The 27,285-nt window shown below is 30.6% G+C and overlaps 2 protein-coding genes across 6 annotated transcripts in view; both read right to left on the reverse strand.

Annotated features, from left to right (window-relative positions):
- Positions 1–27,285, reverse strand: part of LOC122509101 (protein-tyrosine sulfotransferase) — a 363,218-nt gene that overhangs the window by 328,331 nt on the left and 7,602 nt on the right. The gene's annotated exons all lie outside the window — the stretch shown is intronic.
- On the reverse strand, positions 7,481–11,437 carry LOC122509222. The gene is made up of 2 exons (XM_043623088.1): positions 10,937–11,437; positions 7,481–10,816 (listed from the first exon to the last, which is right to left on the reverse strand). Exons 1-2 carry the CDS (start codon positions 11,435–11,437, stop codon positions 7,481–7,483), a joined length of 3,837 nt encoding a protein of 1,278 aa, XP_043479023.1.

A 27,285-nucleotide genomic window follows, 5' to 3' on the forward strand; every position in this document is an offset into this window, starting at 1 on the left:
TTTTGACCATAATTTTAAAAAATTTGTTAACATAATTGAATTTTTGCAATCATTTGTAAGTTCATCTATTTATGAAAATTGTAAACGCAACTCTTTTTAAAATTCAATTAATTTTGAAATATTTAAGTAAAATTATTCATTAAATATTTTATGTCTCTATTTTATGATATAGTTGTTCAAGATTTAAGTTATTTAAAAAGAAATTATTGTCAGAAATAGAAAAAATTTAAGGTTTTTTTTAGAATTTGTGGTAACTTTATAGTTTATGAGGCAAACAAAAGAGACACAAAAATTCAGAATTTTCTTATAAATTTTAAAAATTTAATTTTTTTCCAGTACTTTTAATAAAAAATTCTGACTTTTCCCTGATTTCCCTGATACAGTAACAATTCGATGTAAGACTATAACTTAAATCAAATAGTTGAACATAACCAAAAGATGTAGATTTTATCATTTTTATCAAATGTTAACAGCGAACGAATAATCAAATATTAGATCAAAATTCGTAAAGAATTATTTCGAGAGTGACTTATCTCTCATTCTTATTTATAAAAGAAGAAGAAAAGGGGATTTTTATTTAAAATTTTTCCTATATTAAAACGATAGACTGATTTTCAAGTTAAAATGTATTGACTTCCATGATGTACGTACTCAAGCAAAGTTCAATAGAAGACAAAAAAAAATTAAAATAAAAATACAGAACAAATGAATGCAACGACTGAAATGGTTTTTTTTCTTCTTACAATTGTTAAGAGAGTTTCTCTCAAGAAGTTTGTAGTATAAAGATGAACAATACATAGAGTATCGTCAATGCGGTATAATGAACACACAAGCGACTCAAGTGCTCCCCTATTCTTAACACAAAAGACGAGAGATAATGCCGCTTTAGGTATATTTAGTTGGAATCTTGAAATTGAAACGACTTATCGCACCTCGTACCTCATCGATCTAGAATAAAAGGTTTGTTCTCGTATCTAGGCGAGTTTATGAAACTGTAACAAGAAGGTAATTACATTTTAACTTCTATTTGGGCGTCACTGTCGTATTTTACAATAGAGTTCAATACAGTAAAGTTTAATTATCTATTGTATACTTTCTACTATTTTTTATTCTCCGCATATTGTAGTTAACAACGTTCAAGTGAATCTCTTCAAAGTTATGTAAAATGCATGTTGGAAAATTAAAAACAATTTTTTACGAGGTAATTTAAAAAATTTTTGTAATACAGAATCGACTATATATGTTGGTACTGATATTAATTAATTTTAAATTAATTTGCCCTCCTGTAAAATCATCGATTTTGATAGTTTGTATTTGAAACACGATCCTCGTTCTTCATTAATTTATACTCGTATTTTGAGAATGCGTTTGCTATAAATGAAGACTGGTACAATATATTCCCATCCAATTTTGTTACAACTAGAGCGGTAAATTTGTTATCAAAAGAAACCAAAATTATTGATTCCATTTTAACAACTTGTTTTTTAATTATTCATTTTTTACATATAATTAAAAAAAGAACTATATAAACAGAAATTAATTGTCACAAAAAATTCTAATTTTATTTCAAATAAAATTAACCCCTTTGTCCAGACTTTTAAAATGGGAAAAAATCCTGTGTAATGAATTTACTTTGAATAATTATAATTATTAATTTACAAATTCAAATTTACAATTTTAGAGAGAATTAGAATTTATTGATCTAACCAGCTCAAACATTATGTAATTAAACAAATTAATATGCAATAATCTTGTTCAAAGAATGGGAGCAGAAGTAGAACTGCATACATACAAATTTTTAGAATAAAATTATTAATTTTGATTTAAAAACGAATAAATACTACAAATAAATATTACTAATTTTAATAAATAAAAATGAGTTTAAATTATACTCTCAAGCTGTATACAGTAGTACTACAGACAAGCTTATTCTGAAATAATATTTACATATTAAAAGTATTATCTTTTATTCTCAAAAAAGGTAAAAAGAGGAATTTTTTCCTCAAAAAGGGGACAAAAAATATACTAAACTACGAATTAAAATGTGTTTAAAGTCTATATTCAATGTATTAATACTCAAATTTCTTATACATGTATAATCCAAAACTACAGTTTTAGATTCTTTGCTAGAAAATGACAATTATTTTCGAATTTCTTTAATTGTAAAATTATTCAAAAACATCAATACTTTTATTTAAAATAAATATTTAATCATTATTATTTTTCCATAGGAATTCAGATGTTCAAAAATTTCAAATTCAACAAATTATGAGAATATTATTATAAAACATGAAGATATTCCTTCATGTTTTATATAATAATAAATAATAATAATTAAAGATGACCGAGTGATAAAATCATTATTTTATATTATAAAAATATTATTACTGTAACTTCTTCAAAATTATTTACATCATTTCAATTCAATTATTATTATTCTCTAGAATTTTTAACCAAAAATTCATGTATGTGAAGTTGACCCCCCACTTTCAAAAAAATTAAATTTTTTTTAGAGTTCTGACTTCCTCTACAATAGTTCTGGAGTTCCTGATAGTTTTTAGAAATAGTTCCGGCGATTAAATGGTAAAAAATAGGTTTTTTCATAATGGGGGGCTAACTTCACGCAGCCCCCCACTATTGAAAAAATGGATTTATTATTAGAGTTCTGAGTAGCTATAAGAGAGTTCTAGAGTTCCCTACAGTTTATTTCAATAGTTCTCATAATCCAAAATCATAAAAAAAATAATTGAAAATTCCAGAATTTTTCAAAAAAATTAAAATTTTACGAAAAAAGAGTTCTGATCAGAGTTCTGTTAGCCCCCCATCGAGATAGATAAAAAACATTTATAACAATTTTTTCAAAGGCGAAAAACTACTAAACTACAAAAGTCTGAAAATTACAAAAAAAATTTTTATCATAAATTAAGAGTTCCATGAGTTCTAATCAGAGTTCTGTTAGCCCCCGATAGTGTTTGACAAAAAACCTTAATAACAATTTTTTCAAAACCCAAAAACTACTAAACTACAAGAGTTTGAATTTTCAAAAAAATTTGATCTTTTATATTTTGAGAGTTCCATGAGTTCTGATCAGAGTTCTGTTAGCCCCCGATAGTGTTTGACAAAAAACCTTAATAACAATTTTTACAAAACCCAAAAGCTACTAAACTACAAGACTTTGAATTTTCAAAAAAAAAATTGATCTTTTGTATATTCAGAGTTCCATGAGTTCTGATCAGAGTTCTGTTAGCCCCCGATAGTGTTCGACAAAAAACCTTAATAACAATTTTTTCAAAACTCAAAAACTACTGAACTACGAGACTTTGAATTATCAAAAAAAAAAAATTTATTAGAAATTGAGAGTTCCATGAGTTCTGATTGGAGTTCTGTCAGCCCCTCATCAAAATTAATAAAAAATCTATATTGCAATTTTGTCAAAACTTAAAAACTACTGAACTACAAGACTTTGAATTTAAAAAAAAATTTATCATAAATTGAGAGTTCCATGAGTTCAGTCATGTAAAGTTAATACTACTTTTTAAAAAAATCAAAAATTTTACAAGAGTTCTGGGTACTTTAGCAATAGTTCTAGAGTTCTCTAACGATTATTTAAATAGTTCTGATGATTAACAATAAAAAAAGCGACAATGAAAAATCATAGTGCTAACTTTGCATAGCACTATGATTTTTGCAAAAAAGAGTTCTGACCTAATATTATGAAAAAGAATAAAGAGTTCTAGAGTTCTCTACCAAAGAAAACAAGAGTTCTGCAAAGTTTCAAAAGTTATTAACAAATTAAAAAAGTTATGAAAATAATATTCTTCAAAATTTTAAAATTCAGAGTTCTGAGAGTTCTGAAAAGAGTTCTGGAATCGTCATAAAGAGTTGTATAAGTATTTCTAATGACATTTTGTTCTAAATCCAAAATTAAAAAATTACAGAACTTTGAAATATTCAAAAAATTTAAAACTTCAAAGTTCTGAGAGTTCTGAAAAGAGTTCTGGCATCGTCATAAAGAGTTCTATAAGTATTTCTATTTTCTAATGACATTTTGTCCTAAAATAAAAAAAAAATGTTACGGGACATTCAAGTTTTCAAAAAATTTTAAATTTCAGAGTTCTGATAGTTCTGAAAAGATTTCTGGCATCGTAATAAAGAGTTCTATAAGTATTTCTAATGACATTTTGTTCTAAATCAAAAAATCAAAAAAGTTACGGGACATTGAAATTTTAAAAAAATTTCAAAATCCTGTAATTTTTTTGATTTTGGGCTTAGAGAAAAATGTCATCAGAGTTGCTTCTAGAACTCTTCGCAATGATGCTAGAACTCTAATCAGAACTCTCAGAACTTTGAAGTTTTAAATTTTTTTAATATTTCAAAGTTCTGTAATTTTTTGATTTTGGATTTAGAACAAAATGTCATTAGAAATACTTATACAACTCTTTATGACGATTCCAGAACTCTCAGAACTCTGAATTTTAAAATTTTGAAGTTTTTTGAAAACTTCAATGTCCCGTAACATTTTTGATTTTGGATTTAGAACAAAATTTTATGAGATATACTTGTAAAACTCTTTGCAACAATGCCAGAACTCTATTCAGAACTCGCAGAATATTATTTTCATAACTTTTTTAATTTGTTAATAACTTTTGAAATTTTGCAGAACTCTTGTTTTCTTTGGTAGAGAACTCTAGAACTCTTTATTCTTTTTCATAATATTAGGTCAGAACTCTTTTTTGCAAACATCATAGTGCTATGCAAAGTTAGCACTATGATTTTTCATTGTCGCTTTTTTTATTGTTAAGGGGTCTTGTAACTTCTTTAGGCATTAAAATCGGAAGTTTTTAAAAAATTTTTTGCTCTTAAGTTTTAAAATATAATTGATCAAAAGTTTTTACATATCATTGTGTATGTTAGGAAGTCTTAAAAAAAGAATTTCATATTTGAAAAAACTTAAGTATCTTCTTTCTACAGAGGGCGCTTTGGTCACTGGTAAAAATTATTGGTTGTCATTGTAGCTCATAGCAGAATCGTCTAAAATCAAAAAATCAAATTTTATTTCAAAATGGACGACTTAATACAGGACCTAAACCTCTTATTTACTACTAATGTACAAAATTACACTTTTTGTGTATCATTTATGTTAAAAAAAATTGTGTTTTTTCAGATTCTTAGATTCAAAAGCTTGCCATTTTCTTAATTTTTGATATTTTTAAGTATTTCGAGGTTTAGGTCCTGTATTAAGTCATCTATTTTAAAATTATGTTCGATTTTTTTATTTTTAATGATTCTGCTATGAGCTACATAGACAACCGTAATTGAAAGTAATTTTTACCAGTAGACAAAGAGCCCTCTGTAGAAGGAAGGTATATATATTTTTTCCAATCTGAAATCCTTTTTTTAAAACTTCTTAACATACACAATGACATGTAAAAACTTTCGATCAATTATATTTTAAAACTTATGAGCAAAAAATTTTTTAAAATCATCCGATTTTAGTGCTAAAAAAGTTACAAGACCCCTTAATCATCAGAACTATTTAAATAATCGTTAGAGAACTCTAGAACTATTGCTAAAGTACCCAGAACTCTTGTAAAATTTTTGATTTTTTTAAAAAGTAGTATTAACTTTACATGACTGAACTCATGGAACTCTCAATTTATGATAAATTTTTTTTTAAATTCAAAGTCTTGTAGTTCAGTAGTTTTTAAGTTTTGACAAAATTGCAATATAGATTTTTTATTAATTTTGATGAGGGGCTGACAGAACTCCAATCAGAACTCATGGAACTCTCAATTTCTAATAAATTTTTTTTTTTTGATAATTCAAAGTCTCGTAGTTCAGTAGTTTTTGAGTTTTGAAAAAATTGTTATTAAGGTTTTTTGTCGAACACTATCGGGGGCTAACAGAACTCTGATCAGAACTCATGGAACTCTCAAAATATAAAAGATCAAATTTTTTTGAAAATTCAAACTCTTGTAGTTTAGTAGTTTTTGGGTTTTGAAAAAATTGTTATTAAGGTTTTTTGTCAAACACTATCGGGGGCTAACAGAACTCTGATTAGAACTCATGGAACTCTTAATTTATGATAAAAATTTTTTTTGTAATTTTCAGACTTTTGTAGTTTAGTAGTTTTTCGCCTTTGAAAAAATTGTTATAAATGTTTTTTATCTATCTCGATGGGGGGCTAACAGAACTCTGATCAGAACTCTTTTTTCGTAAAATTTTAATTTTTTTGAAAAATTCTGGAATTTTCAATTATTTTTTTTATGATTTTGGATTATGAGAACTATTGAAATAAACTGTAGGGAACTCTAGAACTCTCTTATAGCTACTCAGAACTCTAATAATAAATCCATTTTTTCAATAGTGGGGGGCTGCGTGAAGTTAGCCCCCCATTATGAAAAAACCTGTTTTTTACCATTTAATCGCCGGAACTATTTCTAAAAACTATCAGGAACTCTAGAACTATTGTAGAGGAAGTCAGAACTCTAAAAAAAATTTAATTTTTTTGAAAGTGGGGGGCTAACTTCACATACATCAAAAATTCTTCTTATTAAATCAAATAATTTTACTTTTTTTTAAAAAAGTTCTTTGAGAATTTTTAAATCCGTTTGTTTACAATTCAATTTTACGTAATTTCGATTATTCGAAAATTCTCCAATCAAATATATAATTAGAAAATAAAAACTTTAAGTAATTTCAAAACAAAATTAAAAAACTTTTTCAAAAAAATTAATTCTGAGTAAGAATTCCTGAGGTGTAACAGCAAATTTTAAGATTTACTGTATTTACTTGGTGATACATAAAAATGAAACATAATTATGAGTTAATTAAATGCCTTAAAGAATTTTAAAAAAAAATTAAATTTCACTTTGTTATAAACAATTGAAGTTTTTTGCAGTGTTTTATTAAAAAATTAATATCTCGAAACAGAATAAACGAATCGTTATAAAATTTAGTATGTATACTCAGAAAATGATGTAGTTTCAAATGAAATAATTACAAAATTAAATTGTTTAATTTTTGTAATTGTTATTGCAAATTTAATTGTTTATTTGTAAAATAAACAATGTTCTTAACGTCGTAGGAAGTTCGTTCAAATTTCATCGTAAAGGCTTTCTTATAATATAACGATTTGTTAGAATAATGGCTCTGAAAAAAGCGCGTCAGGAAGTGAACACGAGGCGAATTCTTATATAAAACGCTGATTTATTTTTAATCAACAATTTGGCTCCAATCCATACACAAAATCATCACATATTAAAGTAAAAAAAAGAGATTAAACACGAAAGAAGTCCGAGTCCATAAAGTTCACATTTTCCACTTAAAATTGAATTAAAACATTGTTAGACCATAAACCACCATGAGAGAGCAAACCAAAAAAAGCCGAACTGAGCTCCCCCTACACTGCGAGGAACACACAATCTCCGTAAACGACCGAATACTTTCGAAGTCCACCGAGTTCCAAATCGCGGGTAATTCAATTTCCAACATCCTGCCCGGTCGAGCCGATGGGCTCGAAATTAGTTAGTAAAGGACACAAGCGTTGAACTGCTCTGGTATAGGTTCCATGTGCTGTCCTAATTGTAGCATTGCGTACAAGACCGTCCTTGCCAGGATAAATTGTTTCCACTCTCCCAAGCCGCCATTGAGTAGGTGGAAGGTTCTCATGACGAACGAGAACCACATCTCCGACCTGTAGATTGGTGATACGATTTTTCCACTTGCCCCGTAATTGTAAGGTTGCCAGATATTCATCGTGCCAACGCTTCCAAAATTGCTGTTGCAGTTGTCTCAGCCATTGCCATTGTTTTAGATGATTTACAGGGAGATTCGTGACATCAGGTTCTGGAACTGCAAGGAGTGGTCTGCCAATAAGAAAGTCGCCGGGACTTAATGCGATTCTGTCTTCCGGATCATCGGTCAAGGGAGTGATTGGGCGAGAATTAAGACAGGCTTCAATTCGCGCCGCTAGGGTTTGCCACTGCTCAAAGCGGAGTACCTGATTTCCAATAAGTTTTATTAAATGTTTCTTGGCAGATTTCACCGCCGCTTCCCACAAGCCACCCTGGTGTGGTGAACCAGGTGAGATAAACTGCCAAGTTGTTCCAAGATTCGCCAATTTTTGTTGATTCTGCTCAGACTGCCATTGCGCTAAATCCTCCTGAAGTATGCGGTTAGCACCGACGAATGTGGTAGCGTTATCACTAAATAACTTGCGCGGAATACCTCTTCGACTAGTAAAGCGAGTGAATGCGTCCAGAAAGGCTTGCGATGACAGATCCAAGACGACCTCGATGTGGGTCGCTTTGGTTGTCATGCAAACAAAAATTGCCAGGTAAGTTTTGCTCGTAATCTTGGATCGCGGACCACCCACGCGTAATGTAAACGGTCCACAGTAATCGAGTCCTGATGCGAAAAAGGGCTGGAGCTGCGATCCATCCTCACCCACTCGAACTCCTGGAAGTGGGGCCATTTGTTGAGTGATTGTTTGACCTCGAAATCGTCGACAAATTATACACTGATTGATACACCTTTTTGCTGCTTGACGAGCTTGTAAAATCCAGTATCGTGAACGTAGATTTTGAAGCATAAGTTGTGCTCCACCATGCAATGTGTCAATGTGGGATTGTTGAATGAGAAGTTTAGCCAATAATCCGTCCTTTGGAAGAATGATCGGGAATCTGCTGCCGACTGGAAGCGAGGCGTTGCGAATTCTACCACCAAGGCGTAAAATTCTTGTATCATCCACATACGGATTAAGCGAAGCCAATCGACTAGTAGAGGGAAGAGGAAGATTTTTTCGTAAGGCATTAAGTTCCACACTGAATGCCTGGCTCTGTTCAACTCGAATCAAATGATCCAATGCCGTATCCAATTCTCTTGCGCTGATAATCGACTGATGTAAAAGATGTTTTCGGGATGGGCTCCAACGCCGCACCAATGCCATTGTTCCCAAAAGGCGTCGTAAATTACTGAATCGTGTGATGAGTGGAATTAGCTCTCCGTCCAATTGACGAGTCGTGATTGATAGGGTGTGTGAATGTGTGACTGCCATCAGCACAGAAATCCTTTCCTCTTCTTGAACATCGATAAGATCGGACACAGAAGGTTGTGTAGATTCTTCTTGCTCCGGAAAACCACTGTTCAGCCACTGAGGACCTTGCCACCATAATTTATGTTTCAGGAGATCTGTTGCTTTCAGTCCTCGGCTGGCGCAGTCTGCTGGGTTCTCAGTTGTGCGAACATGATGCCACTGTGATGGAATTGTCAATGACTGTATTTGCCGTACTCTATTAGCGACATACGGCTTGAGTTGGGAAGGCTGCTTATTCAGCCAACAAAGAACAATCCTAGAATCGGACCATAAAAAGCAAGATGTATCCTGTATGCGCAAAGATGTACGCACGTTGTCCCAAGTTGATGCCAATAGCTGAGCTGCGCAGAGTTCTAATCGTGGAATAGTTGCTCCCTTCTTTGGAGCCACTTTCGTTTTTGCTGTTAACAATCCAATTTTGACTTGTCCATTTTCGTCAACAGTGCGAGTGTAAATCACTGCTGCGTAAGCGCGAGTACTAGCGTCACAAAAACCATAAAACGTAGTTTGTTCTGTTTCTTCCATTCCCACCCACCTTGGAACACGCAGATGTTGTAGTTCAGAAAGTCCATTGCAAAAAATGTTCCACTCCTTTGCCAAATCTTCTGGAAGGGGTGTGTCCCAATCAATACCCGATAACCACAAGCTCTGGATGAAGATTTTTGCAGTGATAATGACAGGTGCCACCAATCCTGTTGGATCGAATAATCGCGCTATTGCACTGAGGACACGTCGTTTCGTTGGTTGATCGTTGCACTGTGGAAAGTCTATACTGTAGAGAAGCTCATCCGTTACAGGATCCCAGAGTAAGCCAAGAACTGAAGTGCAAACACTGTTGACTGTCAAAGGCACAGGTGATGCAGCTTCTCCAGTGATTTGTTCAATTACCGCAGGGTCATTGGAATTCCACTTGCGCAGATTCAATTGTCCAGCAGAAAGAATCGTTGACACATCTTTAGACAACTGTACGGCAAGTGTCGTCGTTCTGGCACTGGTCAGGAAGTCGTCTACATAAAATGAATCGAGAATAGCTTGTCTAGCAATTTCTGCCCGGATGGGATCAGCCACTTGATGAAAGTTGTCATTTGCACATTGATTCAAAGCACGCACTGCTAAGTAGGGACTACTGGCCATTCCGTATGTCACGGTTTTCAGACGATAGATTCCAATTGGTTCCTCGGGAGACTCTCGCCAAACGATGCGTTGAAAATCTCGATGCTCAGGTGTTATAAGTGTTTGCCTAAACATTTTCTCGATGTCTGCGTTGAGTGCGATTCTGTAGCGTCGAAATCGAAAAATGATGTTTAGAAGCGACTCCTGGAGCGTTGGTCCAACAAGCTGAATATCATTGAGGGATACGCCGGTTGTAGTTCGCGCGGAAGCGTTGAATACCACTCGAAATTTAACTATCACAGCATGATGTGGGATATAATAACAATTTTCATGATCTCCAGGTTGATCACAGGGTTCCATATGATCCAAGGCCAAATACTCCCTCATAAAGGACAGATAATTTGCACGAAACTCCTCATCAGTCGTCATGCGTCGTTCCATTGAATAAAATTGTCGTAAAGCTTGCCGATAAGATCCTCCCAAGGCCAAGGCATCACTGCGGAAAGGAATGTTGACACAGTACCTTCCATTTGAAGTTCGTTTGAAAGTAGTTGAGAATAAAAGCTCGCAATCATTATCGTTGACGTGGTTTCCCTCAGGTACCTCCTACAATTTCCAAAAGGCTTGAAGCAAGTCACTTAGATTGTCATCATCCTCTTTGACATAAACATTGAAAGTTTTTTGAGTACTATGATTCGCTGAGATTTGTGAAGTGGGACCAAATACCACCCAACCAAATTTAGTTCGTTGAGCAAAGGGTTCCTCATTCGATTTTCCTCGGATTAAATCGGCCTCGACAATGAGACCCCACGAATCTGCTCCGAGAAGGATGTCAATACCACTAGGTATTCCAAAATTTGGATCAGCCAGGTTTAAATTCGTAAGGTGTTTCCATTGCTTGCAATTGACGCGCAGAGTCGGAGTAATTGACGTTATTGTCGGAATAACTAAAGCAATCAAAGTCATTGAAAAATCGTGATGAGTAGAATGAAGTTGCACACTTACAAGACCCTTTGTCCGCGTGTTTACAGACGCACCAACACCTTCCACTTCCACTTCGCACCGTGTCCTTCGTAGGTGTAGAGAATTTGCCAAACGTTCTGTTATCAAACTGATCTGCGAACCAGGATCACATAAAACTCTCGCTACATGTTGTTCCAAATTATCACTTGTTGCCATCACGATCGCTGTTGCCAATAAAACCATTGAAGAATTCTGAATAGTCATTGTCTTCACAGTCTGTTGTTGTCAAGATCTTGGAGGGCCCCTCGAAACAGCTTGTGCAAAACCTTGGCCTTCTGGTAATGACAAATTGCTCTCTGCCTGTTTATTGCCGTCTGTAATCATGGGCGATTGCGAATCCCTACAAAACATAGTATGATGTCTCTTACCACACACTCGACATCCTCCAGATCCACAATCCCTGGAGGAGTGACCCGGTTTAAGACAATTAAAGCAGAGATTGGAATTCTTGAGCTCGCTGAACCTCTGACTGGGTGACATTGTTGATAGTTTTGAGCATCGGGTAATCCTATGTGGTCCGTGACAATAGGGACAACCGAGTTCATCCTTTACCACTAAATTTGTCCTCACCAAACGCTGCCCGGGTTGTCCTGTTTGTCTCTGTTGCGCTGAATTTTGAGGGGCAACCGGTCGTTTTATTCCCTGTACTGCCTGGGAAGATAGACTATGTGCTCTTTTCTCCAAGAATTTAAGTAAGTCCTGTAATTTTGGAATTTCATTTGACGAACATGCCATTCCCCACTCGCGTTGCGTCAAAGAAGGTAATTTCGACATTACTATCGGAACTGTTAATGCATCCCACTGATCTACCGGAAGTTCCATTACACGAAGCGCTCGCAATGATTCTTGCACTGTATCCACAACTAATAATAGTGCTTTCGAAGTTTCCTCACTAACCATCTTCATGTTTAAAAATCTCGAAACATGAATTTCCGCCAACTGTTTCGGACTGTCATAACGATCACATATTGCCTTCCACACTTCCGCGTAACCCCCTGTATATAAACCACCAATAAGCGGCACTGTCTCGACACTCACTGTTTGACGAAGTTTGCCAAGTTTGTATGCCTCGGGGTAGTCCACATTTTGCACTAATGTCGTAAATGCATCCTTAAAGGCTAGCCAATTGTGAAGTGAACCGTCAAATTTGGGTATCACTAGTGGATCCAATTTTAAATCAACTCGAGGATGCTCTGCTTGCACTTCCGGTGTAGGGTTAGTTGCATTCCTTGCAAGTAATCGACGAATCGCTGCTTTCGCACTGATAAAGTGAGCCTCTGATTGTTCAAAGAATTGTTCGTGAGCTACTATCGCCGCTTCGTCTGTAGAAATTGACACTAAGTGTGTGTGCGCTGTCCTGAAATTATTCCAATGTTGTTCGATAGCTGGGAGCAATTCTTCCAACTCAAACCTGTCAAGTTCAAATTCTTCCTCGGTAACACGCTCGAAAAAACGTCGCAATCCACGTCGCGCGGTTTCGCGAATGTTAAGTTCAGCCATAATTTCCAAAAAGTCAAAATTAACCGAAAGCAAAATTATTTGAATAAATTGTCTGTTTGAAAGCGAATAATAATAAGCGAATTGTAATAATAATAATGATAGTCGCGCGCACGTACACTCTCCTCAGCTGTCGAGTAGTTCGGAAACCGAAGTGCGACGGAAACTCCCGAAATCTCCACGACTTTACAACACAAAAACGTTCGAAAATTCTAACCTCGAAAAAATAGGACGCCGTACTAAATACGTCGTGCATACACAAAATGAGGAAATACACTTCTCCTATCCAAGTTGTCAAAACAAAGAAAGTGAGATCCAATGCCAGTAGTCCACCTTCAATTTACAGGCGCCACTCACAACCGAAACACTGCTGTATTCAAAGCTCCACTGAAACATCCGCGCGCGTCCACAGGCAAAAGTTCAAGTGCAAAATTCACGAAATTCGAGTTTTCACTGTCCTAAACGCACCACAAGTCACAAAAGGTCTTGTGAAGTCAAAATACCTCACAGGTGGCACCAAAATGTTAGAATAATGGCTCTGAAAAAAGCGCGTCAGGAAGTGAACACGAGGCGAATTCTTACATAAAACGCTGATTTATTTTTAATCAACAATTTGGCTCCAATCCATACACAAAATCATCACATATTAAAGTAAAAAAAAGAGATTAAACACGAAAGAAGTCCGAGTCCATAAAGTTCACATTTTCCACTTAAAATTGAATTAAAACATTGTTAGACCATAAACCACCATGAGAGAGCAAACCAAAAAAAGCCGAACTGAGCTCCCCCTACACTGCGAGGAACACACAATCTCCGTAAACGACCGAATACTTTCGAAGTCCACCGAGTTCCAAATCGCGGGTAATTCAATTTCCAACACGATTCAATACCAGTTTTGAAATTTGGTGTCCCGCAATTAGGAACAAAGTTATGAATTTTTTTCTGCCGGGCGACACGTTTGTTTACCGCGCGGCATGTCCACCGTTACCGCCGCCACAGTGGGGCCAAATGTACTTTTTGTGTCAAAATCAGTTTAGAGGTCACAATTTTCATTCAAATTAAACAATTTTTTTTTAAATCTTCGTTACTAAATTCTTTATTGATTCCTCCAGGCCGATTTTTTAATTTTTTTTTATTTATATTTATTTGTTTATAACAAAGTATGAAAAAGTCAATATGTTGCTATAAAATAAAGTTTTTAACATTAAAAAAATTTTTTAGTACATTAGAAATCATGTTTTAGTATTCCTGAAGTAAAATTTTTTATATAATTACACTTTTATTAAATAAACAACACGCTAATTAATTAACTTTTGCAAAAAAGAACATTATTGGATAAAATTCAATTTGTAGCATATTTCTTCGAGTTTTTTACCCGAAATTTAATGCGTAATTAACATATAAACATGCAGTATTAATTTAATAAATTTTTAAAATGTTTAAACAATTTTTTATTGTTAATTGTATATTTTTTCAACATGAACCAACAAAATTTTATTTTTTTACATTTCTCAACATTTTACGCAGGAAATAATTAAATACAAAAATAAAAGGTATTGTGTAAATATTTAACAATTGTTTAAACAAATTAATTGTTTTTTGGTAAATTTTATTTTAAAAAAATTAAAATTTTGATTTCTTTTTATTTCTGAAATTTTTTCTATTTAAATGAATTAAACTCAAAAGTATGGCTTGCAAATGCTAATTTTTATACTTAAATATTTAAACAAATTTGAAATTAGATATAAGGAAGTTATTTTCATAGTTACATATTCTTACAATTTCTTAATAAAATATTTTAGAAATCAAGGTAAAATGTAATTTAGTATGTGGATTCTATTGAAAGTTAAAAATACTAATAATTTGTTTAAATAATTAGGTATAAAAATTAGCATTTGCAAGCCATACTTTTGAGTTTAGTTCATTTTAATAGAAAAAATTTCAGAAATAAAAAGAAATCAAAATTTTAATTTTTTTAAAATAAAATTTACCAAAAAACAATTAATTTGTTTAAACAATTGTTAAATATTTACACAATACCTTTTATTTTTGTATTTAATTATTTCCTGCGTAAAATGTTGAGAAATGTAAAAAAATAAAATTTTGTTGGTTCATGTTGAAAAAATATACAATTAACAATAAAAAATTGTTTAAACATTTTAAAAATTTATTAAATTAATACTGCATGTTTATATGTTAATTACGCATTAAATTTCGGGTAAAAAACTCGAAGAAATATGCTACAAATTGAATTTTATTCAATAATGTTCTTTTTTGCAAAAGTTAATTAATTAGCGTGTTGTTTATTTAATAAAAGTGTAATTATATAAAAAATTTTACTTCAGGAATACTAAAACATGATTTCTAATGTACTAAAAAATTTTTTTAATGTTAAAAACTTTATTTTATAGCAACATATTGACTTTTTCATACTTTGTTATAAACAAATAAATATAAATAAAAAAAAATTAAAAAATCGGCCTGGAGGAATCAATAAAGAATTTAGTAACGAAGATTTAAAAAAAATTGTTTAATTTGAATGAAAATTGTGACCTCTAAACTGATTTTGACACAAAAAGTACATTTGGCCCCACTGTGGCGGCGGTAACGGTGGACATGCCGCGCGGTAAACAAACGTGTCGCCCGGCAGAAAAAAATTCATAACTTTGTTCCTAATTGCGGGACACCAAATTTCAAAACTGGTATTGAATCGTTATATTATAAGAAAGCCTTTACGATGAAATTTGAACGAACTTCCTACGACGTTAAGAACATTGTTTATTTTACAAATAAACAATTAAATTTGCAATAACAATTACAAAAATTAAACAATTTAATTTTGTAATTATTTCATTTGAAACTACATCATTTTCTGAGTATACATACTAAATTTTATAACGATTCGTTTATTCTGTTTCGAGATATTAATTTTTTAATAAAACACTGCAAAAAACTTCAATTGTTTATAACAAAGTGAAATTTAATTTTTTTTAAAAATTCTTTAAGGCATTTAATTAACTCATAATTATGTTTCATTTTTATGTATTTCCAAGTAAATACAGTAAATCTCAAAATTTGCTGTTACACTTCAGGAATTCTTACTCTTCTACATAATTGTTATAGTTAAAACTATGAAAAATTTAAAGTTTCGAAGATTTTAATTTAAAACCTTTTCAAAATTAAATTATTTCTAAATACCTTCATGCTATATATTCAATTATCTAATATTTTAACTGAAAATAATTTTTAAATCAATTTTATTAAAAAATTCTACGAGAATTAAATTATTTAAATACAAAAATAAATAATTTATTGAATAACTAAATATTTCTTAAAATTGAATTCTTATAAAGAATTTTATCAACAATTTTTAAAAAATTGAATTATTTCGACGAATTTTAATAAAATTTTTAAGAATATTTAGGTACATTTTTCGAGGAATTCAACTAAAATTGTATTAAATATAATTGAAATTCTGTGATGAGATTTATTATTTATGAAAATAATTGAATTCCTAAAAAGAATTTTATTATTTATGAGAAGAATTGAATTATTGCCGAGAAATTTATAAAAAAATTTGTAATTATAATAGAACTCCTGTAAAATTTTTATTATTTGTAAAAATAATGAAATTTTTGCGGAGAATTTTATTAAATTTTTTTTTTAAATAATTGATTTCTTTTGGGAAATATTATATCCCCTATTAATTAAATATAAATATATATCCCCTATTATTAAAATAGTAGATATTGAAAATCATTTAATTGAATTTTGAAGTGAGTTTTAAAAAATTTTTAAACATAATTGAATTTTTGCGAAAAATTCTATTATACTTTTGAAAATAATTGAATTTCCGCAATAATTTGTAACTTCTCCAAAATTCAATTTCTTTAGTGTTTTTAACTAAAATTCTTCATTTAAAAATGACAATTACTGTATAAGTAGTAATGCAGCAAATAATTACGAATCTGAAGTCAATTTTCGAAAATTCAAAATGGCGGATTTAATATGGCGGACAGTAAAGTTAAAAAATGAATGGATTTTAATGAAATACAGTTTTTAAAGGTTTTTAGGGTATATCTGATTATGAATATAGAATCAGTTATCAAAAACTTTATTTTAAATTTAAAAAATTGATGTATAAAAAGAATTTTTGAATCAAATGTATCATATTTTATATCTCATCTTTTTCAGAATCGCAAATAATGATCGTAAACATTTTTATAAATCAAGTTTTCCAAGAGTTAATTAACTGACATTTTATTTTCTGGAAAATCTACATGAAATTTTGAATAACTTACTTCAAAAATCTTAACATACTGGACTGGATGATACCTTTTTATTTTCATTTCAATTATTTATTTAAAATTCTATCGATATTTTAGATCAATCATCATAACTCTCAAGTAACAGGTTTCGTTAAAATCTAATAATTTTAAAAATTTAATGTCCGCCATATTGGATTCGCCATTTTGAATTTTTGAAAACTGACTTCATATTTGTTATCAGCAACCTCAGAAAACCTATGAATACCATGTTTCATTCAAATCTATTAATTTTTTTAATTCAGTTTCCGACATATTAGATCCGTCATTGTGAATTTTTAAAAACTGATTTTAGATTGATATAATCAGTCAAATAATCAACCCAAAAAACTATCGAGTAACAAGTTTTTTCATCCCAGGAAATCAGGACCCTGTAGATTTAAAATTTCCAATATTACATCCCTAACCAACTCATTTAGTCGAAAGTTAAGAAAGAACTAGTCAAAAATGACAGTTGAATAGACTCGACAACCAAGTGTACAAAGAACTTTTTTTCTCAGTAAACTAGAGCCATATGTTTTAAACCTTTGTATGCAGTTTTTTTTAGAAATATGAGACTCCATGAAAAGTATTAACGCGACACAATATATTCTAATAAGCAAAATTGAAATTTCAAAATTAAACAACTATAAAAGTGAATTTAAAAAAAAATATATTTAATTTTTAAACATTACAAACTTTATCTTTTAATGGCATTGTTACATTTTTTTCGCTCATAACACAATGTATATACTTTAGTTAAAATTTATTACAAACTACCATTAATGAATGTCAAGGGACGAGAGAAAATTGTAATCAGATAATAAATTTCAAGATTTCAACGAAAAGATAAATCAAAGTTGCGGTTTCTACCCGCTTGGTATGTGTATGAGAAACAGAGAGAAAGAATGAGCTCTCTAGTTTTACGAAAATTTACATTTCACGTATGAAATTCACGCGATGCATGTCACGTGCGTTATAAGAGCTGGATTTTCGGATTATCTCGCACACTCACTAATACAAGAGAGGGAGAGAGAGAGAGAATATCGTGTGTCTGATGTTATTCGAGTAGACATTAGGATAGAAAACGAGGTGCACTGGGCTAAGTAAACAGCCGTTTCTACAAAGGGGATATGGACCCTACTTTACTGCTATAACTATGGATACTGCTTATGAGTAGATGCAAGTGCTTTTATACGGAAAATTTCACACTGTGAATATAAGCCCACTCTGCATTTTACCATCTGTCCAGATGTGATAACAAAATTACTGTGATTGCGAAATTCCAGTGTCCATTATCGATTGTTTATTCACACAACAAAAGTTCCTCTAATGTTGGATCTCTTTTTTTCATTTTTCTCTTCATTGCTTTTTGTTTCTTCGTTTTTTATTCGTTTCTCGACGATTTTTGGGGTCGCTGAATTTGAATTTGATGTTCGTTTTTCAGAATTCAAAATGGCGGATCCAATATGGCGACCTAATTTTTGAAAAGTCGATGAATTTGTCTAATAATATTTATAATTGGGAGTTTTTTAAGTTTTTGAATAAAACAAAAAAACATTTTGCCATTTTGAATTAAGAAAAAATTAAAATTTCTAATAATGCCTAAATAAATGGTCATACATTTTGGACGCGATATTTTGTCATTACAAAATTTTTCCTAAAGCCATTTCCTATTGAAAATATAGTTTTAATAAAAGAGAACACAAAAATTTTAGCTTTTTTTTCACAGCAATGATCTACTTATTTATCACTGAAAATTAATCCGCCGTGTATATTTAATCTAAAATCTTATTTAAACACTGATTTCTTTCAGTAAAGCTGCCATTTCGTATAATCTTGAAGTTATACGTAAATTAGGATAATTCAACTATATATGCTTATACTTTATCACATGAGATATTACTCAAAGAGGGTAAAAATTATTGTTGGTTGTATAAAATGGGTGAATAGGAGGCTTTAGGAAGAGGTTAAATGTGAAAATCTAAGTACTCCTCAGAACGGATTTTCACTAGGCTTTTCGATAGGGGAGATTAATGGTGTTCGATAAAAAGAAGAAAAAACGAAGCGTTTTTCTCCTGTCCAAGACGCTCGCGCAATATTTTTCTCAGACGACGCAAAAGTATTATATATAGAGGTGCAATGGTTGCTAAGGGATTAGGAAAAGAAAATTGTAAAACGGAAGTAAGAAGCGAAACAAGAGCGATACGGAAGTGAATTTGCGTGTTGTGGCAAGGTAGGTATCCATAAATCATAACCCCGACAGAAAACTTCGATTCACATTTCACGAACTGTATAAACAACTTCCAAATAGTAAAAACTTTTCCATTACATACAAATTAAATTTTACAAATGCAATATTCACTTAAATTTCAATATAGTAAAGTAAGTCAACAAACTTTTTTTTTAACTCTTTCTACAAAAACAAAATTATCAACCTTTCACTAAAAATTAAAATACTAACTTTTCAATTACACTAACAATTCTTTTACATGCACCTTAAAGGAATGACATAATTAACAATTAAATTTAAAGATCTGTGAAATTCTTTCTACAAAGAAAAAAACATTGAAAACAAAACTTCACCAATTGAATATTTTGTTTCTTTCATGTTCTACATACTTGTCGAGTTTAAAGAATAGTAAAGTGATAAAAGAGATAAAAAAAAATAACGAGACAAATCGAAAATGTTGAAAACAGTTTGAAAATAATCGCTTTTGAAATACATGAAGGTAATATAAACGCAAATGTGCGTTTTACGGGTGTTAGAAGAGGAAATGAAGAGACAGACAAGGAACATGAAAAAAAAAGAATACAGTACAGACGAAAACGGCTAAATAGAGTTTCCAAAGGACTCGAAAATGAGAAAATCGATGCAAGACGGGCGTCGCGACGTGAAAATCGTATAAAAGTTTAGTACACTCGAGAACCAGGTCTTGTTGCAAAAAAATGCGTTAAACTCTAGAAGAGACTTGTAGCCGTTTATTCAGAACTCAAAAAGAAGGAACTCCTTATAAACGAGGTCACATATTTTTACCAAATATATACATATATACGTATTTTTTTCTAACGATACAAATATAAGTAATTTTATTCTCAAAATCATTTTATATTATACGCATAAAAACATTTAAAAAAAAACAATTTTCTTTATTCCATAGTTTTATATTATAATAAAAAATTATTTTTTAGTAACTAAAAAAATTATTTAAAAATATATTCTTTTTAATTATGATAGAAAAATAATTTAAAACAAGCAAATAAATACATTGCTATACAGTTAACTAAATGTTGGTTCGATTCGGCAAAATTTTCCCAATGAATATTTATATTTGAATATATATGGGTGATTCTCCTGAAAGGGACCACTTCACGTGTCTCCAACATGAGGTTCATTATTTAAATTAATTTTTCATTAATATTTTATCAAGTTTAAATTTTTTGAAAAATTTATTTATAATCTACGAAGATTTATCTATCTTTATATAATCTTCTATTGCTTATATTTAAATTTCTTCCTATTTAAAAAACATATTTAATTTTGTCATCGAATTTTGGTTAAACAGAATGTATATTTTATAATTATATTTTAACGTATTTAAACAATTTCAACATATTTATGATATATATCAAATTAAAGTTTAGAATATAAGGATTATTTTTTACTTACATTTGTTTAAAATAAGGTAAAAAAAGTTATTTAAATTATTAATTAAAATAGTATTATCAATGAGAGTAAAAATTAAATTCATCTCCGAAGCCTCATTTTCTATATAATAACATCATATTTTTTAACGTTTTAAACATAATATGTAATCGATGTGAAAATATTTGATGATTAAAACTAAAAATATTGTTTAAAAAATTGTAATATTTTTAAAATTAGAAAAAATGAGAATTTTTTCATTAAATTATCGATTCATCTCCGAAGCCTTTTTTATATTTGATAGGCGTTTTCTTTTGTTTTTAATTTTTTAATCATTGTTTTGAAATATTTAACCCTCAAATTAAATTATTAATTTAATAAAAATAAAATATACAAGCAAAAAGTGCAATAAATTAAAACATAACAGTTTATTATTTAAAAAAAATATTCCTACCGAGTTTTTTTTACAAAATAATTAATTTAAAAGTTATAATTAATTATACTTAACCTCTAGAACACATGATAGTAAAATGTTCCTGGAGGTCTTATTTCTGAAAATTAATTTTGCGCAACTTATATTTTTATCTTTAAACATTTTCTAAACTTATTTATGAAAGAAAAGTAACAAAAAAAGAATAATTTGATTTTTTGGAAAGTCAACCAAAAAAGGGTCCCTTTCAGGAGAATCACCCATATATATACCAAACAAATTATTGCATTTAATTAATGTTTATTTCCATAAAAAATTATTTAACTTTATACAAGAAAAAAATTTCTTTAAATAAAGTAAAATGTTTTCTAGGTTAAATGTACTAATTACTGCGCGATTACCATATTTGATTACAAATTTTGACATTTTATTTATGTTAAAAGAAATAAGTCTAGATTATTTATGAAACTACTATAGTAGTTCGTGTTATTTAATTATTTAAGCAAAATTTAAAAGCCTATAAAAATAAATTATTTTAATTAATTGAAGCAATGAAAAATGATATCAAATATTCTATTACTGAGTGCTAGTGTCAAGTTTTGTGCTTTCAATTACTGTCACGAAAGTAACAGCATATTTAAAGGTTATTTTACTGACAGTAAAATGCATTTAATGAAAATAACGCGTATTTAGAGGTTGTTTTACTGACAGTAAAATGTATTTAATAAAAATGTATCAATTATTGCGTGTAGAAATATTCGACCTTAAATAATTTAAATTAATAATAGTTTTGATGAGCATCTTCATAGACAAATGCCTATTAAGCTTTAAAATAATTTTTTCAAAAATTTACAAACTAAAATATGCTCTGAAATAATAAATAAGAATATTTTTCAAAAAAGCGCAGTAATTGGTACACTTGTCCTATTTAAATTAAATTATTAATATTTTTAATATATAAGAAATATTAAAAAAATATTACCATTATTAGTCGGCTTACACAAGTAACGACACCGATGATTTGAAATCTTTTTATATTTCATAGGAAAATATTTTATATCTTGTTTTTTTAATTGGCCTAAAATCGGTTTTAGGAATAGAAACTAATCTTAAAAAACTTTTGGGGTGAGTTTGATTATTCTAAAACCGAGTGTAGAGGAAAAGGAGTCGCTGATTACAAGTATGTGATCATTTTTTAAAAATTAAAAACGACGGATCCAATATATGGCTGTTCAATTTTAAAACAATTGATAATTTTTACATTCTCTCTAAAATGATGGAATTTTATGAATCTTATGTATTAAAGGGCTTCTGAATGTACTCGTATATTTTACCTAAAACTCATTAGTTCAAATTTTCAATAGATAATTTAAATCATAATTTCCATCAAAGGAGCAGTAAAACATCAGATTTGATTTACTAAAAATAGTAGCCGCTCAGTTAATTTATAAGATTACTGTGATGTGAAAACGTCAATTGTATTAATTCTTGATTAGAATAGATAATAATCAATGAATCAAATTGTTTTACTATTCGTCAGAACAGTAATTTAACCCTCTGTCACACACCTAGGGAGAGACTCCCTCTCTGGTTTCAGTATTTTTTAAAATAACTTTTGTTTTCCTCATTGCAAAATAAAATCAGTTTCTATACCTTTCGACGGTTCCCTCCTCAACACATTTCTAAAAAAAACATTTAGTTTAAACATGGTAATTAATTTTCAATTATGAGACTTCAAAGCTAAAAAATCTCGAAAAAAGGAGAAAATTTTAAGTAAAAAAAATCAAGTTTTCTAAAAATTTTTTGTTGCACTGTTGGTTAATGACAAACATAGATCCATTTTATATTTTTAAAAATTGATGTCATATTCGTAATCAGCAACCGCAAAAACCCCCGAGTAACAAAGTTCAACAAAATCCAATAATTTTTTAAATTTTCGATCGCCTTATTGGATCCGCCATTTTAAAGTTTAAAAAACTAAAATCAGATTCGTAATCAGCGACCTCAAAAATCCCTAAATACAAAGGGACATGATTATGTAAATTGTTTTTTTAAATTCGTACAGTAGATTTTGATGTTCATTAAAAAAATGTCTTCCAACGCCATTTTGTAACCGACATTTTGAAATTTTGAAATATACATCTCGCCATATTGAAGGTTTGTTTTTGTGAATGCTATATTTTTAGGTTTTACGCATGCATTCTTACTTGATACTTTGGGGCCATTCAAGTATTACGTAAGCATATTTTTCAGGTTTTTAAACCCCCCCCCCCCCCACATCGAAAGATTTTTTATATGCATTAGCGCCATTTTTTCAAATGGAAATAAGCAATAGCTAGACCCCCCACCCCCTTAAATGATTACGTAATACTTAAATGGTGGCTTCATTGATTTTGACCAAATCTGCCTAGCCCAAGTATATTATTTATTGATTTTGACCAAATCTGCCCGGCGCAAGTATTAATTTTCTTGATTTTGACCAAATCTGCCCGGCGCAAGTATTTTATTTATTGATTTTTACCAAATCTGCCTGGCGCAAGTATTTTATTTATTGATTTTTACTAAATCTGCCCGGCGCAAGTATTTAATTTATTGATTTTGACCAAATCTGCCCGGGGCAAGTATTTAATTTGTTGATTTTGACCAAATCTGCCCGGCGCAAATATTTAATTTTTTTATTTTGACAAAATCTGCCCAGCGCAAGTATTTAATTTGTTGATTTTGAACAAATATGCCCGGCGCAAGTTTGTTATTTATTGATTTTGCCCAAATCTGCCCGGCGCAAGTATGATATTTATTGACTTTTACCAAATCTGCACAGCGCAAATATTTTATTTATTAATTTTGACCAAATCTGCCTGGCGCAAATATTTTATTTATTGATTTTGACCAAATCTGACCAGCGCAAGTATTTAATTTATTGATTTTTACCAAATCTGCCCGGCGCAAGTATTTAATTTATTGATTTTGACCAAACCTGCCCGGCGCAAGTATTTAATTTGTTGATTTTTACCAAATCTGCCCGGCGCAAGTATTTAATTTGTTGATTTTTACCAAATCTGCCCGGCGCAAGTATTTAATTTATTGATTTTGACCAAACCTGCCCGGCGCAAGTATTTAATTTGTTGATTTTGACCAAATCTGCCCGGCGCAAGTATTTAATTTATTGATTTTGACCAAATCTGCCCGGCGCAAGTATTTAATTTATAGATTTTTACCAAATCTGCCCGGCGCGAGTATTTAATTTCTTGGTTTTGACCAAATCTGCCCGGCGCAAGTATTTAATTTGTTGATTTTTACCAAATCTGCCCGGCGCAAGTATTTAATTTGTTGATTTTGACCAAATCTGCCCGGCGCAAATATTTAATTTTTTTATTTTGACAAAATCTGCCCAGCGCAAGTATTTAATTTGTTGATTTTGAACAAATATGCCCGGCGCAAGTTTGTTATTTATTGATTTTGACCAAATCTGCCCGGCGCAAGTATGATATTTATTGACTTTTACCAAATCTGCACGGCGCAAATATTTTATTTATTAATTTTGACCAAATCTGCCTGGCGCAAATATTTTATTTATTGAATTTGACAAAATCTGCCCGGCGCAAGTATTTAATTTATTGATTTTGACAAAATCTGCCCGGCGCTAGTATGATATTTATTGATTTTTACCAAATTTGCCCGGCACAAGTATTTAATTTATTGATTTTGACCAAATCTGCCCGGCGCAAGTATTTAATTTGTTGATTTTGGCCAAATCTGCCCGGCGCAAGTATTTTATTTATTGATTTTGACCAAATCTGCCCGGCGCAAGTTTGTTATTTACTGATTTTGACCAAATCTGCCCGGCGCAAGTATTATATTTATTGATTTTGACAAAATCTGCCCGGCGCAAGTATTTATTTTATTGATTTTGACCAAATCTGCCCGGCACAAGTATTTAATTTCTTGATTTTTACCAAATCTGCCCTGTGCAAGTAAGTAAATTGTCAGGGAAATTGATCAATTGAAACTTGTGACCACCCTGAGTAATAAAGGAGGGCGAGTTTGAATCACACGGGTTTACAACAAAAACTAAAAAAATTCCATGATTCGATTAGAAATTCCATGAGATTTTCATGATTTAATCAATCAATATGAAATCTCATGACAATTCCATGTTTTACAGGTTTTCCATGACTTGTAGAAACCCTCCCTTACTATAACAAAAAAAGAATTTTTTGTTGATAAAATAAATGTTATAAATAAAAAAACTTTAAAAAAGCGTACTTTTTACAATAAATGTAATTGTGTGTAACCAACAATATAAAATACTTTGAGGATCATGTTTAAACAGTGTTTGGGGTCACTGATTATGAATCTGGGATCAGTTCTTAAAAATTCAAAATGGTGGATTCAATATGGCGGATTTATTTTTTAAAATTGCTGAAATTCACTTGAAACTTGTTACTCGGGGGTTTTTGAGGTTGCTGATGACGAATATGAATTCAGTTTTTAAAAATTCAAAACGGCGTATCCAATATGGCGGACTTATTTTTTAAAAATCGAAAAAAATCGTTTCAATCTTCACTGAGAGAAATGGATAGTTGGAATTTGATGGTTAAAAAAAAGATTGTTCGTGGTACCATCATTATGTTACTGGGTACAATCTACTATCCACTTTTTACAATCTAAGATGTTACCCGAGATCATATAAATATACTAACTTTCTGATTGTAGTCACTACTATCAAATATTGTCAAAGTTTAACTATGACAACACGTTTCAATGCAATTGAAAAAATTCGTGAGTGTTTTCGGATTCATCTAAAATGGACAATTTTGTAAAAAATATTGCAGTGTTGTGGAATGTGGAACCTTTGATTCCAACTATTGTCAGTTAGTTAATTATTTTTATTATAGTTAATCAAAGACTATAAAATTTATACATGTTTATAACCTCAAAATTTCAAACGATTGGATTTTCTTTTAAAATGACAGGTCAATGCTTGCACAAGTTATTCTCATTTTACAATAAATTTTTTTAAGTGTTGTAAAGTCTTTGAAATTTGTAGGTTAAATGAGATTTCCGATATTATCGCCCAATAGAACGGCACTGAAAAAAGACCTGAAATAGGTAAACAAACATTTTCTAACAAAGTTTTCTCTGAACACAGACACTTTTTACAAAATCTGCTTGCATGCACTGAATAACCGTCTTCTAAAATATAATAACCGAAAAGATTGTTCAAATCCATGCGTAAACGGTATTATAAAATGAAAAATTGGAAAGCAATGTAATTCAAAGTATATGACAGCTCGGACATTGTGCTCGCTCTGCATACTTCTGCCCTCTTCTGGCGATTGGCAATAATCTCTGATGGTATAACCCCAACCAACCATTTTTAACATCAAAGATTGTTACCTGTACAATCAAATTTCAATAATCTTTTGATAGTAAATACTACAATCTAGATAGCTGTCTGTATACGTAGCATTAAAGATGGTCACCCTAACCATCATTATGTTACCCACTACTATAAATTTCTCTCCGTGTTGTTGCAAAGTTTTAAAAAAATCAGCGTCTGGACAGTTCGCTACTATTACTTGTTTGAAGCCCCAGAGGCTCTATAAATAAATCAATAAATAAACCAAAATATAAAATCGCATTTAGAAATTCAAAAACTCAATACAATTTGAATTAAAAATTTACCAAAAAAAATTTGAATAAAATAATTAACATTTTACTATTTTTATTGAACGAATGTATTATTTTAACATCATAATATAGGTATTGAAAACTGTTCTATATATTTAAAGAAAAAAACTGTGCCTGCAAAAGACTCGTCAACGTAGTGTTTTCTTTTTACAAAGGCGGTGAAACAAAAGCTTTTACATAGATTTTAGTTGAAACAAGTCCGGAGGAAAGGAGGACAAGCGAAGGCACATGAAAAAAGCTCATTCTATATTAGAATTCCGGGTACCAGTAATGGTTTCCTGGATTTTAATACTTCCAGTTTTAGTTTCAATTTATCATCTGTGAAAATGGATAGCCAGTATATTACACTAAATTATTATTTACGCTTTTATACTTATTTTGTATGGAAGGGGAAATTTTCAATTTTTAAATCATTTTTAAATATCACTCTTCTTATTAATATTTTATTTTTGTATAAAAAAATATTTTTCCTCTTTAAAAA

The sequence above is a fragment of the Leptopilina heterotoma genome, unplaced genomic scaffold (assembly GCF_015476425.1).
Source record: "Leptopilina heterotoma isolate Lh14 unplaced genomic scaffold, ASM1547642v1 Lhet_6, whole genome shotgun sequence".
Lineage (NCBI taxonomy): Eukaryota > Metazoa > Arthropoda > Insecta > Hymenoptera > Figitidae > Leptopilina > Leptopilina heterotoma.